Source organism: Podarcis bocagei, assembly GCF_964188305.1.
Source record: "Podarcis bocagei genome assembly, chromosome: 16".
NCBI classification, from domain to species: domain Eukaryota; kingdom Metazoa; phylum Chordata; class Lepidosauria; order Squamata; family Lacertidae; genus Podarcis; species Podarcis bocagei.
This window is the reverse complement of record NC_138142.1, coordinates 30,678,676-30,689,877: the sequence shown is the minus strand read 5'-3', so window position 1 is coordinate 30,689,877 and position 11,202 is coordinate 30,678,676. Positions and strand designations below refer to the sequence as shown.

Sequence of the window (11,202 nt, the reverse complement as noted above, 5' to 3'; positions counted from 1 at the left end):
AAACATGAAGGCAGCCCTGCATAGGGAAGTTTTTAAAATATTTAATGATTTATTATGTTTTTGGATATGTTGGAAGCTGCCCAGAGTGGCTGGGGCAGCCCAGTCAGTTGGGTGGGGTATTATTATTATTATTATTATTATTATTATTATTATTATTATTATTATTATTTTATAGGACACCCCTATTTTCATCACAGAAATGTTGGAGGGTATGTGATCCAATCTAGGGTTGCCAGACATATCCGGAATGCTGCATCCTGAAGCAAAATGTATGACAGTGGCAGTGTCGTTTTTGCCATTCCCCCAATTTTTCTTTGTGATATTGCCAAAAAAGCTCAACAACTTTGGGAAGAAGAAGAAGAGCTGTTCCGCCTGGCCTTTGGTTTGGACTCAGTCTGATCCTTATGTTTCCCTCCCCTTATGGTCTTGATTTATTGGCTACTTTTAAAATGAGGTTGCTTTTTAAATTGCATTTTAACCTGTATTTTAAATTGTTTTGTTTTTGTTTTGTTTTTTCCCCCTATTATGTTTTCACCATGATTTTATTGGTGTTAGCCGCCCCGAGCCTGGCTCTGGCCGGGGAGGGCGGGGTAATAAATAAAATTTTATTATTATTATTATTATTATTATTATTATTATTATTAGTTCAACAACTTTTGTGTCCGGATATTCACTTTTTGAAATATGGCAACCCTAGGGATCCTTTGTGTGAAAATCAGACTGTGACCAATCATGATCCATAAAATGTGGGGGTCTATGCGTTCCTTGCCTAGCAAAATGATCTGGAGAGGTTCTTGGCACTCAGGGTTTGAAAGAGGCAGGTTCATTCTGGAAGGAATGGAAATTTAACCAACAGGCAGATAAGACCAGGGGAGGCGAATGGAAAGCATTTGTTGATTTTTAATCTCTGTCCTGAGAGTGGAGGTGCCCGCCCCTTCCAGCCCAGGGATAAGATCCAGAGAGGACTTCACAGCCAGGGCTTGGTTTCCTCCAGGACAGGCTGAGCAGATCCAGGCAGGTCCAGGATTCATTTCAACCACCTGCCAAGTTTATTCTGCAGACAGACGGCATGGGGTTCCTTCATATCTTCCTCCTCATCCTGGCCGGAGTATTGGGGTCTCTTGCCCAGGAAGGTGGGTGCTCTGATCAGATGCAACGAGTTATGTGGGTGTTGCTGTGTGCATGGACTGACTGGCCGCATTGTGAGGGCAGACATGGAGGTATCCCTGTTTCTGGTTGGGTTTGAATTAGAGCCAAAGGGAAGGGCTGTAGCTGAGTGGGTAGAGGAACTGCTTTGCATGAAGTCCCAGGTTCAAATCCCGGCATCTCCAGGTGGCTCTGGGAAGGACCCCTCTGTCTGAAACCTCTAAACAGCCGCTGCCAGTCAGTGTGGACAATACTGTTCCTAAACATAGCCCTGTTTAGGGATGGTTTTAATATTTGATGCTGTACTGTTTTTAACACTTGATTGGGAGCCGCCCAGAGTGGCTGGGGAAACTCAGCCAGATGGGCGGGGTATAAATAATAAATAAATTATTATTATTATTATTATTATTATTATTATTATTAGCCCTTTATTAAGAACAATGAGGACTGGAAGCTTACTTTATATTTAGGGAAAGGAGCACACGTTCTTTGTGTACAGCAGTTTCCCAGGCTCAATTCCCAGCATCTCCAGGTAGGACTGGGAAGGTCGCTTGCATGAAAGGTCCTGCACTGCAGGGGGTTGGACTAGATGACCCTTAGGGTCCCTTCCTACTCTACAATTCTATGACTCTGTAACACTACAGCGCTCCTGTCAGGAGACTGTACAGTGATACCTCGGGTTAAGGACTTAATTCGTTCCAGAGGTCCGTTCTTAACCTGAAATGGTTCTTAACCTGAGACACCACTTTAGCTAATGGGGCCTCCTGCTGCCGCTGCGCCGCTGGAGCGCGATTTCCATTCTTATCCTGGGGCAAAGTTCTTAACCTGAAGCAACCACTTCCTGGTTAGCGGAGTTTGTAACCCGAAGCGTCTGTAACCCGAGGTACCACTGTACTGAGCTAGCTGGACCTGTGGTCGGATCTGCATATCAGCTTCCTATGTGTGAAACGTGGAAAGGCAGGAATGGTGTCAAATACAACTCTCAAATGTCAGATCGACAGCAAAAAAAACAACAACCCCAAATTCTCAAATTGCATGTCAGAATTTCCATTCCCTCCCACTCTGGGCTTAAACAACAGAGTGTCGTTGGCTAGTAATGCCTGATTACTTACAGAGTCTGTGTGGCTGAACACACAACCCAGAATTAAGCGCTGCGGAGCCCTGTTGATTTGAACAAGAGACGTAACCACAGGCTTAAATACAGGAATAAAAGGGATCAACGAAATGCAAAAAGCTGCCTCGGAGCAGATCAGTCTGTTCCTCCAGCCAAACCAATATTGTCTCCACTCTGGGACCTTATGCTTGTGCAGCACACCGTGCGCTTAAAGCTGAGCTGTGCCCCGCCCCCTTGCCCCCGCCATATTTTAAAGCGAATAGGATGGAATCTTGGGACGCAGGTGGCGCTGTGGGTTAAACCACAGAGCCTAGGACTTGCAGATCAGAAGGTTGGCAGTTCGAATCCCCGCAACAGGGTGAGCTCCCGTTGCTCGGTCCCTGCTCCTGCCAACCTAGCAGTTCGAAAGCAACTCAAAGTGCAAGTAGATAAATAGGAACCGCTCCGGCAGGAAGGTAAACGGCGTTTCCGTGTGCTGCTCTGGTTCACCAGAAGCGGCTTAGTCATGCTGGCCACGTGACCCGGAAGCTGTACGCCGGCTCCCTCGGCCAATAAAGCGAGATGAGCGCCGCAACCCCAGAGTCGGTCACGACTGGACCTAATGGTCAGGGGTCCCTTTACCTTTAGGATGGAATCTGCTATAATCACACATGCATGCGCTATCTGAATCGGCCGCCAGGCAGCGCATGAACACCAAAGAACTGTTGCAGGTCCGTCTTATGGCACGGAGCTGCCATCTAGAAAAAGGGATAAGAGAATAGTTGGCAAATAGTGGGGGGCGGAGGGGGGGCTTGAGTGATTGAGGTGAGGGGATGGGGCAAGTGGAAGAGTTGCAAGCATGTTTTGCCCCCTCCCCCAGTAAACCCGAAGAAGCGCTAATCAGTCTTTCAGATGGCTGTAAGAGCATCTTCCTCAAAGACTAAGGGGGATCCATTAGGAACAAGATGCGGCCTTCCATGCTTATATTTCTGGCCCTTAGTACTCTCCCCAGGCCATGTGCCACAGCAACCTGCTTCACATCCTCCTTCCTCCTTGAGTGCTTTTGCCTGTCTGGGATTGGAAATAATAATAATAATAATAATAATAATAATAATAATAATAATAATTATTATTATTATTATTATTATTATTATTTATTTATTTATATCCCACCCATCTGGCTGAGTTTCCCCAGCCACTCTGGGTGGCACCCAACAGAATACAGTGGTACCTCAGGCTACAGACACTTCAGGTTACAGACGCTTCAGGTTACAGACTCCGCTAACCCAGAAATAGTACCTCGGGTTAAGAACTTTGCTTCAGGATGGGAACAGAAATCGTGCTCCGGTGGTGTGGCAGCAGCGGGAGGCCCCATTAGCTAAAGTGGTGCTTCAGGTTAAGAACAGTTTCAGGTTAAGAATGGACCTCTGGAACGAATTTAGTTCTTAACCTGAGGTACCACTGTATTAAAAACACAGTAAAACATCAAACATTAAAAACTTCCCTAACAGCCTTCAGATGTCTTCTAAAAGTCAGATAGTTGTTTGTTTCCTTGACATCTGATCGGAGGGCGTTCCACAAGGCGGGTGCCACAACCGAGAAGGCCCTCTGCCTGGTTCCCTGTAACCTCACTTCTCGCAGTGAGGGAACCGCCAGAAGGCCCTCGGCACTGGACCTCAGTGTCTGGGTTGAATGTTGGGGGTGGAGACGCTCCTTCAGGTATAGATGACTCTTGGGGGATTCCCTTTGCAACTCTACACTTCTTATGGTTCCGCAGATCTCCAGAGGAAGGTCTTCCTTTTCCCGCAACCAACCAACACAGCTCACGTGGTCGTGAAAGCCAGGCTGGAGCGGCCTTTGAGCAGCTTCACGGTTTGCATGAGGCTCTACACGGACCTCGCTCGGGCCCAGACCCTGTTCTCTTACGCCACCGAGGCCGAGCCCAACGACATCGCCGTCGACCGACTGAGCCACTCCCAGTACAGGCTGTACATTGGGGGTGATGCGGTAAAGCTGAACATCGCAGAGAGGGCGGCCCCACTGCCGGCGTGGGAGCACATCTGCCTGGCTTGGGACTCTGCCAGCGGGGTGGTGCAGTTTTGGCTGGATGGCAACCCTCTGCCCCGGAAGGCGGTGAAGCCAGGCTATGCCGTTGCCCCCCAGGCCTCCATCATCCTGGGGCAAGACCAGGATGCCATGGGGAGCGGCTTCGACTTGATGCAGTCCTTTGTAGGCGAGATCACCGACGTCTACATGTGGGAGCGGGTCTTGAGCCCCCAGGAAATGTGTCGCATGGGGGACAAGCGCATCCCAGCCAACTCCGTGATCAACTGGGGGTCCTTGGCTTACAAGATCAAGGGCAAGGTCTTTCTCATGCACACCCTCTTGCCGGTTAGCAGAGCGGCTTGCGGGTGCCCTTTGCAAGCCTTGCCCTGCTGCTGGAGAAGGGTGGCGGCACTCTGAGAGTCTCTTGCTGGCTCAGCAAGGAACTGCTCTGTTGAGCTCAACGCTTTCCAGCCTATTAAGATTTCTGTGAGATTTGTGGGGAAGGGGTGGCCCTCTGGATTTTGCTCAACTACAACTCCCAACAACGATGGGAGCTCTAGTTTCTGCAGCCTCTGGGTGGTCCAAAGGTTCCCCTCCCCCACCTGCCCTATGCTAATCTTCTTCCGATGAAGGAGGATGGATCTGTCAGTTTGGGTTACTCTCCATTTTTTACAGTCTTCCGTTCTCTACATTTCTGCTTCGGTTTGCAATTGCAATTTTTTTCTTAGTACTTGTGAAAGTTCGTCAGCATCTGAGGGTGAATATGGGTGCTTTGTACGCAGTTTTGTCTGATATACACACTTCTGCAAAATGGTTTCCCGAAAGTAATGCCTTCTTGCAAGTTACTGTAACTTTCTGTGTATAAGGCTAGGTTTTTTTAATTAAAAAATTATGTTCAGAATTGTGGGTCATCTTATACACGGATACAATCCGTTTTTCTCAATTTGGAGTCCTCCAAACTAGGGGGCATCATATACATGGGGGCGTGTTATACATGGGAAAATACTGCATTTTCATGAATCAATGCAGGCATCAGCTGAGCATATGTATTTTTGCACACATTACTTTGCTAGAAGTTCAACTTTCTTGTCTTGTCATGCCTTGTCTTGTCATGACATGGCATAACCTGTTGTGAAATAATCAGGCCTGTCATGAGACCAGCACATGATATTATGCAATTGTCTGAAAGTAACTTTTTTTTGTTTTGTTTTTTGTTTGTTTCGAAGCACATTCTGTAAGTAAAGCCTTTGAAACATATTTTGAGACTGGAAATTTTTTATTTCAAGAAGAGTCTGGTTTTATTCATCCATTTTGCTTCCAAATGTGCACCATTCATAACCACAATACACGAGACCATTGACAAAGGATCCCATAAATTTCCAGATTTCTGGAGAAATATCATCTCCCTTCCAGAGGTTATTCCCTTCCTTGCCTTATTTTCGAGAATGTGGGGTGGAGAACAGGGTTAAAACTGCCATTCTGCCATGAAGCTCACCATGTGACCTCAGGCCAACCACTCAGAGCCTGGCCTACCTCACAGAGTTGTTGTGGGGGATGGCCATATTCAGAGACCAAAGAAAAAGTGCGCCTCACACCTGCCCTGTTGCCTGTCTACAGAGCTGAGGGCACCTTCAAGAAAAACAATGGAGCATTGGCAGCTGTAATTTCTTTGTGGGAATGTTCAGGGAGGTGGGAGAGGATATATTGTTTATTAATATCCTTCCTAACTCGCGCTAGCAAGTTCCTTTATTTAGCAGAGTTTATATTCCCCGTTAAACACACAGCAGATTGCTGGTTGCAGGCTTGTTTAAGCCTCTCAATATTAGGTTCCTGGTAAGTCCCCTTAAAAGAATAAGCACACCACAATCTTGTGTAAAGTATGTCAAAGAAGTTTACTCACCATCAGTTCACAGTTGGATCCCTGAAGGCAGACTTAGTTACAAAGTATATGCATGTGGATCTACTCCATCTTGGGGGGGGGGGAGTAATCCCAGTGACTGCAGACTGGCAGTCCCTGCAGCTCACAAGATGAAAGCAAGATGGAGAAGAGAGGCGAAGAAGAGAGTGTGCTGCATGCCTTGCCCTTGTGTTACCTGGGCAGGTAAGGTCATGCCCACCTCTAGTCACATGCAAAAGGAAGTATGTCCCAGTCAGGAGGAAGTTTTCAACTAATTGGACCAAACATTCCCTCGCATGTCCACTCTAGGAAAACAAGGAATGTTGTACTTGACTGCTACTTATGTATCACATCTCACATTCTTTCCCCTACATCTTATTTATGAGGCGCCCAGCATGCTCAGGAGAAGTCCAGGGGCTGCAAAATCTCCACAATCTCCACAAAAGTGGTAATATAAGAGGTGCGAACCTCTTGTCAATTCTTCTTTCTCCAGAAAAGATTGCATCTGATTTTTATTACCTTTTTCTGTTTCAGTCAAGTTTCTTTTAGAAACGCCCCCAGCTGCCAATTGTTATGCAATCTTTCCCAGGAAAAGACCTCCCCAAAATCTCCTTCCACACCCTTCTTGTCCCAGGAGGATACTTCAGATGGAGTTTGAAATTTAGTTTGGTTTGTATTACCCTAACTGCACTTCACAGAACAATTCAGGAACCAAGAAGCAGGTATCATTTGAAATTCACATTTCATTGAATTTTGCAACACCCCCCCAAAAAAAAAAATTTCTGCAGCAAGCTTCAGAGATCGACACAGGAATCGCTAAGTAAAGAAAAGTCACACACAGAGAGAGACCTTTTCTTAGACCAGCATTTTGGATTTCAGGTAACCCCTGCCTCAGTAGGCCACGGGGTTAACAATAACATAACCCTTGATTTCATAATCGACTGTTTTCCAGTCAAACACGTAGTCGCCAGGAACGTCTTGGTTGAGGAAAGCAAGCTCCAGTTCCGGGTTGGTGAGGACCCGGTCCCACATTCTCACATCCTGGAGCTCCCCCACAAAGCAATCGTTTATGTCAAAGCCACCCCCCATCGTGTCTTGCTCTTGACCGAGCACGATCGACGGCTCCCCACTTATGGAGTACCCTTTCCTCAGGCCCTTGCGGGGCATGCGCTTCGAATTCACCCACAACTCTGCTAAACCAGTGGCAGAATCCCAAGTCGCACACAAGATCTCCCTGCCGAGCGATTTTTTTTCTGGATCCATGAAGGTCACCGCTTCATTCCCTACTGCAAATCCGTACACGTTGTTTTTTTCTTTGAGGAGGATGATCTCGTTGAAACTTCCCCGGGTGGCATAAGAGAAGAAGGTGTGTGGGCGGTTGAGGTCTGTGAAATGGGCCAGGCAGAGGGTGAAGCTGGTCAAGGGCCGCTTTGAGGCGGCCTTCAGAACTACGTGGGCAGAGTTTGATGCCTGTGGAAAAACGAGCTGCTTCCCAGCGAGGCCCAAACCTGAGGTGAGAGGAGGAGAATGAAGGGTGCCACATGTTAAATATAATTGTTTAATTGCACACTGAAATGGAGAATGCCTGTATGTATGTATGTTGCTAAGGGTTTCATGTTGAAAAATTCCTTTGAAGCATACAGTCGTATCTCGGAGGTCGAACAGAATTCCGTTCCAGAACTCCGTTCGACTTCCAAAATGTTTGAAAAACAAAGTCCAGCTTCTGATTGGAAGTCGCGGAAGCCCCGTCAAACGTTCAGCTTCCAAAATAATGTTAAAAAACCAGAACACTCACTTCCGGTTTTCGATCATGCGGGAGCTGAAATGTTCGACTCCCAAGGCGTTCAGGAGCTGAGGTACAACTGTACTGAAGCTCTCTCTGAGTGCTAACTTGTTGATAATTAACGTGTGTGTGTGTGTGTGTGTGTGTGTAAATTTTTATAATATGCAGAGTAGCTTACAGCTAGGAAGCTAAATAACTATTCTGAGTGATTGAAAACTTCTTTGTAAAGACAGTGCCCAGACTCTTTATATTCAAAAAGAACTTTCCTGCCATAAACATATAGCTGAGAAGAATATATTTACAATCTAGCCCCTGCACATGTTTATCCTTATTAACATTTAGGGATCTTCCTCTGTCTGTTTCACTTCAGATAGATCACACCAGCACACACACTACCCACAGCATTATCCTGAGTAGCGTCTGTCAGAGAGAGAGAGAAATAGAAAAACGGTTAAAAATGACAGTTACAGGCATAACAGTCACAACAGAATAGAATGCCTCTCTCATGTGACTCACAGTCAGCCAATCACATGAAAACCTCTGCCAGATTAAAAAAGCCCATATTAAAAAGACACAGTAACCTAACATAAGTAAACATTCCCATTTTAGGAAATTAAACCATTATCCTTCACATGAGTGTTTAACCTTAGATTAAAGTGTTCAATTGCAAATTTGCCATTTTGAAAGGAAGCCGCCTTTGCCTTTTGATCCCTGGTACAGTGAAAGAAGGATGTTATAAAAGGTCTTCCCCGGAGCTGCCTGGCCTTCGGCTGGATGCAGGCTATGGAAGAGGCAAAGCACTGATCATAATTAAGTTACATATTTAAGAAGAAGAACCTATGCTTGGATATACATGTGCCTTATACAACTTTCTAGAATGTGTTGTTGATAGTTTTGTGCCTGTTTTTGGAGAAGTTCTGCTTAGTAAAGCTTTGAATCTTAATTATGAGCCTGAGCAGTTTTTATTCCGAAAGGAGTCAGCTTTTATGCATCCAATTGCTTCATGCTGTGCAATATTAATATCTGCAATAATCCCAAACAGAGAGAGAAAAATGTCACAACTTTCTTGTCAAAACTTTCTGCCTTCCTTCGCATCAAAGGCAGCATGAGATACTCGCCTCTCTCTGCATCTCACCTGTTCTTGAGGCTGCCTTCCCTAAGAGTCCCCCCAAAACTGGCCGCCACCACCACCAGCCATGGCTCCTTTGCAGAAGTCTTCATCTCCTTTCCTTGTCTTCATCTCGGTGAGGAAGGTAGCTCCAAGCAGGGGCAGAGAAAGGGGGTGCAGTGGGTCACACACACCCCAGTGTCACCACTGAGGGGTGTGACAAAACGCCAGGCAGCACTCACCGTGGGGCCTGGGAGAGACGCAGTGGCTTGGGTTTGCACAGGCTCCACAATGCCCTAATGGTCCCCCTGCTGCCTCCCCCCTCCAGCTGAACAGCTGAGTGGGAGAGGAGGCAGGCAGACTCCAGAGGCCCTGCGGTGTGCCCTGCCCCTATGGGTGGCTTCCCCCCCCCCCGGATGCGCCCCCAGGCGCCTGAGCAGCTTCCTTCGCCCCTGGCCCCAAGACAGTTGAAGCAACAGAATTTTGCAGTGGAAGCATCAACTGCCACTGATTTCTTCCTTTTTTAAAAAAAACACAACTTCCTTTTCTAGATTCAACCCACCCCTTTAAATAAACAAAGAATGAAGATTTTGTGTCAGAAATCTAAAATCATTAAAAAGTGGGGGGGGGGGCTTTTATATGTGCAAGACTGTGCTACAGAAGTCACCCACCCACTTCTACACACACACACACACACACACACACACACACACACACACACAACAATGCCGCTGAGGTTGTCACCCACCTTGCCGGCCAAAAGACCCCAAGACCCTCACGAGGACAAGAAGGGAGAGGAAGGCCTTCTCCATCTTGCCTGACTGCAGAACGAAGAGAGGCGAGAGGGTGTCAAGATAACAGGCTCTTCAAGAGATCAGTTCTCAACTGAGAGCTTCAAACTCTGTCCCAAATATGCGCTTGAGGGGCATGAAGGGAAATGTTTTGGGAAACGCTCTTGGGGAAGGATTACCTCAGAACTGGCAACCAGTGTTTCCTTGCTTTCAATTTTTCACAAAGGAGTCCAAAGGGGGAAGTTTTTCACAAAGGAGTTCAAAAGCAAGAACATTTTCAGAAAGGCATTGATTTCAAACTTGAGACGACATGGTTTGTGTTTCTTATTTATGCCAGCAAGTCAGCTTCCTGAATAAAACCTTTGATGACGCATGAATCGCTACAGAGAGAATTTAGGTGTGTTATATATACCATGATGTATACTTGTAATTGCTTTATGCAAACGAGGAGACCGTACTCCTTTTCACTTGGTTTTTGTTTGCGGTGAAAGAGCAGATGAAATGTGTTTCTTGAAAATCAACAAAATACACTTTAAAAGAAAGGTGTGGTTGATTTAACATCCTTTTCTTGGGGGGGGGGAGGATGGGACGACAACCCTGCAGGCCCAGTTTTACAGTCTTTAGATTACTGTCCAAATATTTGTGAACAGATGGCAGGTGGTTTATGGTAGAGGTGTGTGGCCATTCTGTGCTGGGGCCAAATAAGATGAGTTGAGTTGTTGTTTCCCTTCCCCAAATCAAACTACAAGGGCAATGAAATGCCCCCAGTTTAATCAGCACCCCCACCATCACAGCCTCATGTCTCTAGAGATGGGTAAATCTGCCGGTGTATTGATTTCTCATATTTTCTCCTTTTTCCAATCTTAACTTCAGTTCTTCAAATGCTCATTTGCATTAATATTATTATTATTATGAAAAAGGTTTATCACCCAAATGTATCAGCATTTTAGTGCAAATTTCTCCTAATAGACACACTTTTCTAGGCAATTTTGCCTAATATGCACAATTTTGCAAAAATAATTTTCCCTAATAGAAATAATGCATTTTGTAAGCTGATTTTCACTAATATACACATTTGTATGTACACTTCACCCCAGTATCTGCATATGTTGGCTGTACACATGACATGACATGGCATTGCAAGATTCAGAGCAGTGTAGATTTTGGAGGATGGCTGTGTGACAGTTCATGCATTGTTTTGGAAAGTGTGAATCAGGTAAAATCAGCTTTAAAAGCAATTCCCTCCCCCCACCCCAGCCTCAGACTTTGGAAGAAACAAACTCAAGTCTCCCCACTGTTGTTGAAGGAAGACGCTGCTGAAGAATACAACAGACGTAA

The 11,202-nt window shown here is 46.0% G+C and overlaps 2 protein-coding genes across 2 annotated transcripts; one reads left to right on the top strand and one right to left on the bottom strand.

Moving 5' to 3' along the window:
- Nucleotides 1-917: 917 nt before the first annotated feature.
- Nucleotides 918-5,122, top strand: LOC308575506 (C-reactive protein-like). The gene is made up of 2 exons (XM_081174265.1): nucleotides 918-1,133; nucleotides 4,017-5,122. Exons 1-2 carry the CDS (start codon nucleotides 1,070-1,072, stop codon nucleotides 4,700-4,702), a joined length of 750 nt encoding a protein of 249 aa, XP_081030391.1. The 5' UTR covers nucleotides 918-1,069; the 3' UTR covers nucleotides 4,703-5,122.
- Nucleotides 5,123-6,153: 1,031 nt separating this feature from the next.
- Nucleotides 6,154-10,148, bottom strand: LOC308575512 (mucosal pentraxin-like). Its single transcript, XM_081174273.1, has 2 exons — nucleotides 9,822-10,148; nucleotides 6,154-7,690 (listed from the first exon to the last, which is right to left on the bottom strand). The coding sequence occupies exons 1-2, from the start codon at nucleotides 9,883-9,885 to the stop codon at nucleotides 7,074-7,076; spliced, it is 681 nt and encodes a 226-aa protein (XP_081030399.1). The 5' UTR covers nucleotides 9,886-10,148; the 3' UTR covers nucleotides 6,154-7,073.
- Nucleotides 10,149-11,202: the final 1,054 nt, after the last annotated feature.

Bases quoted from the DNA above. Each gene is read 5' to 3' on its own strand.
- LOC308575506 (XM_081174265.1), top strand. From the start codon at position 1,070: ATGGGGTTCCTTCATATCTTCCTCCTCATCCTGGCCGGAGTATTGGGG. The intron at 1,134-4,016 runs GTGGGTGCTCTG...ATGGTTCCGCAG, and splicing joins GGGGTCTCTTGCCCAGGAAG to ATCTCCAGAGGAAGGTCTTC.
- LOC308575512 (XM_081174273.1), bottom strand. From the start codon at position 9,885: ATGGAGAAGGCCTTCCTCTCCCTTCTTGTCCTCGTGAGGGTCTTGGGG. The intron at 7,691-9,821 runs GTGGGTGACAAC...CTCTCACCTCAG, and splicing joins GGGGTCTTTTGGCCGGCAAG to GTTTGGGCCTCGCTGGGAAG.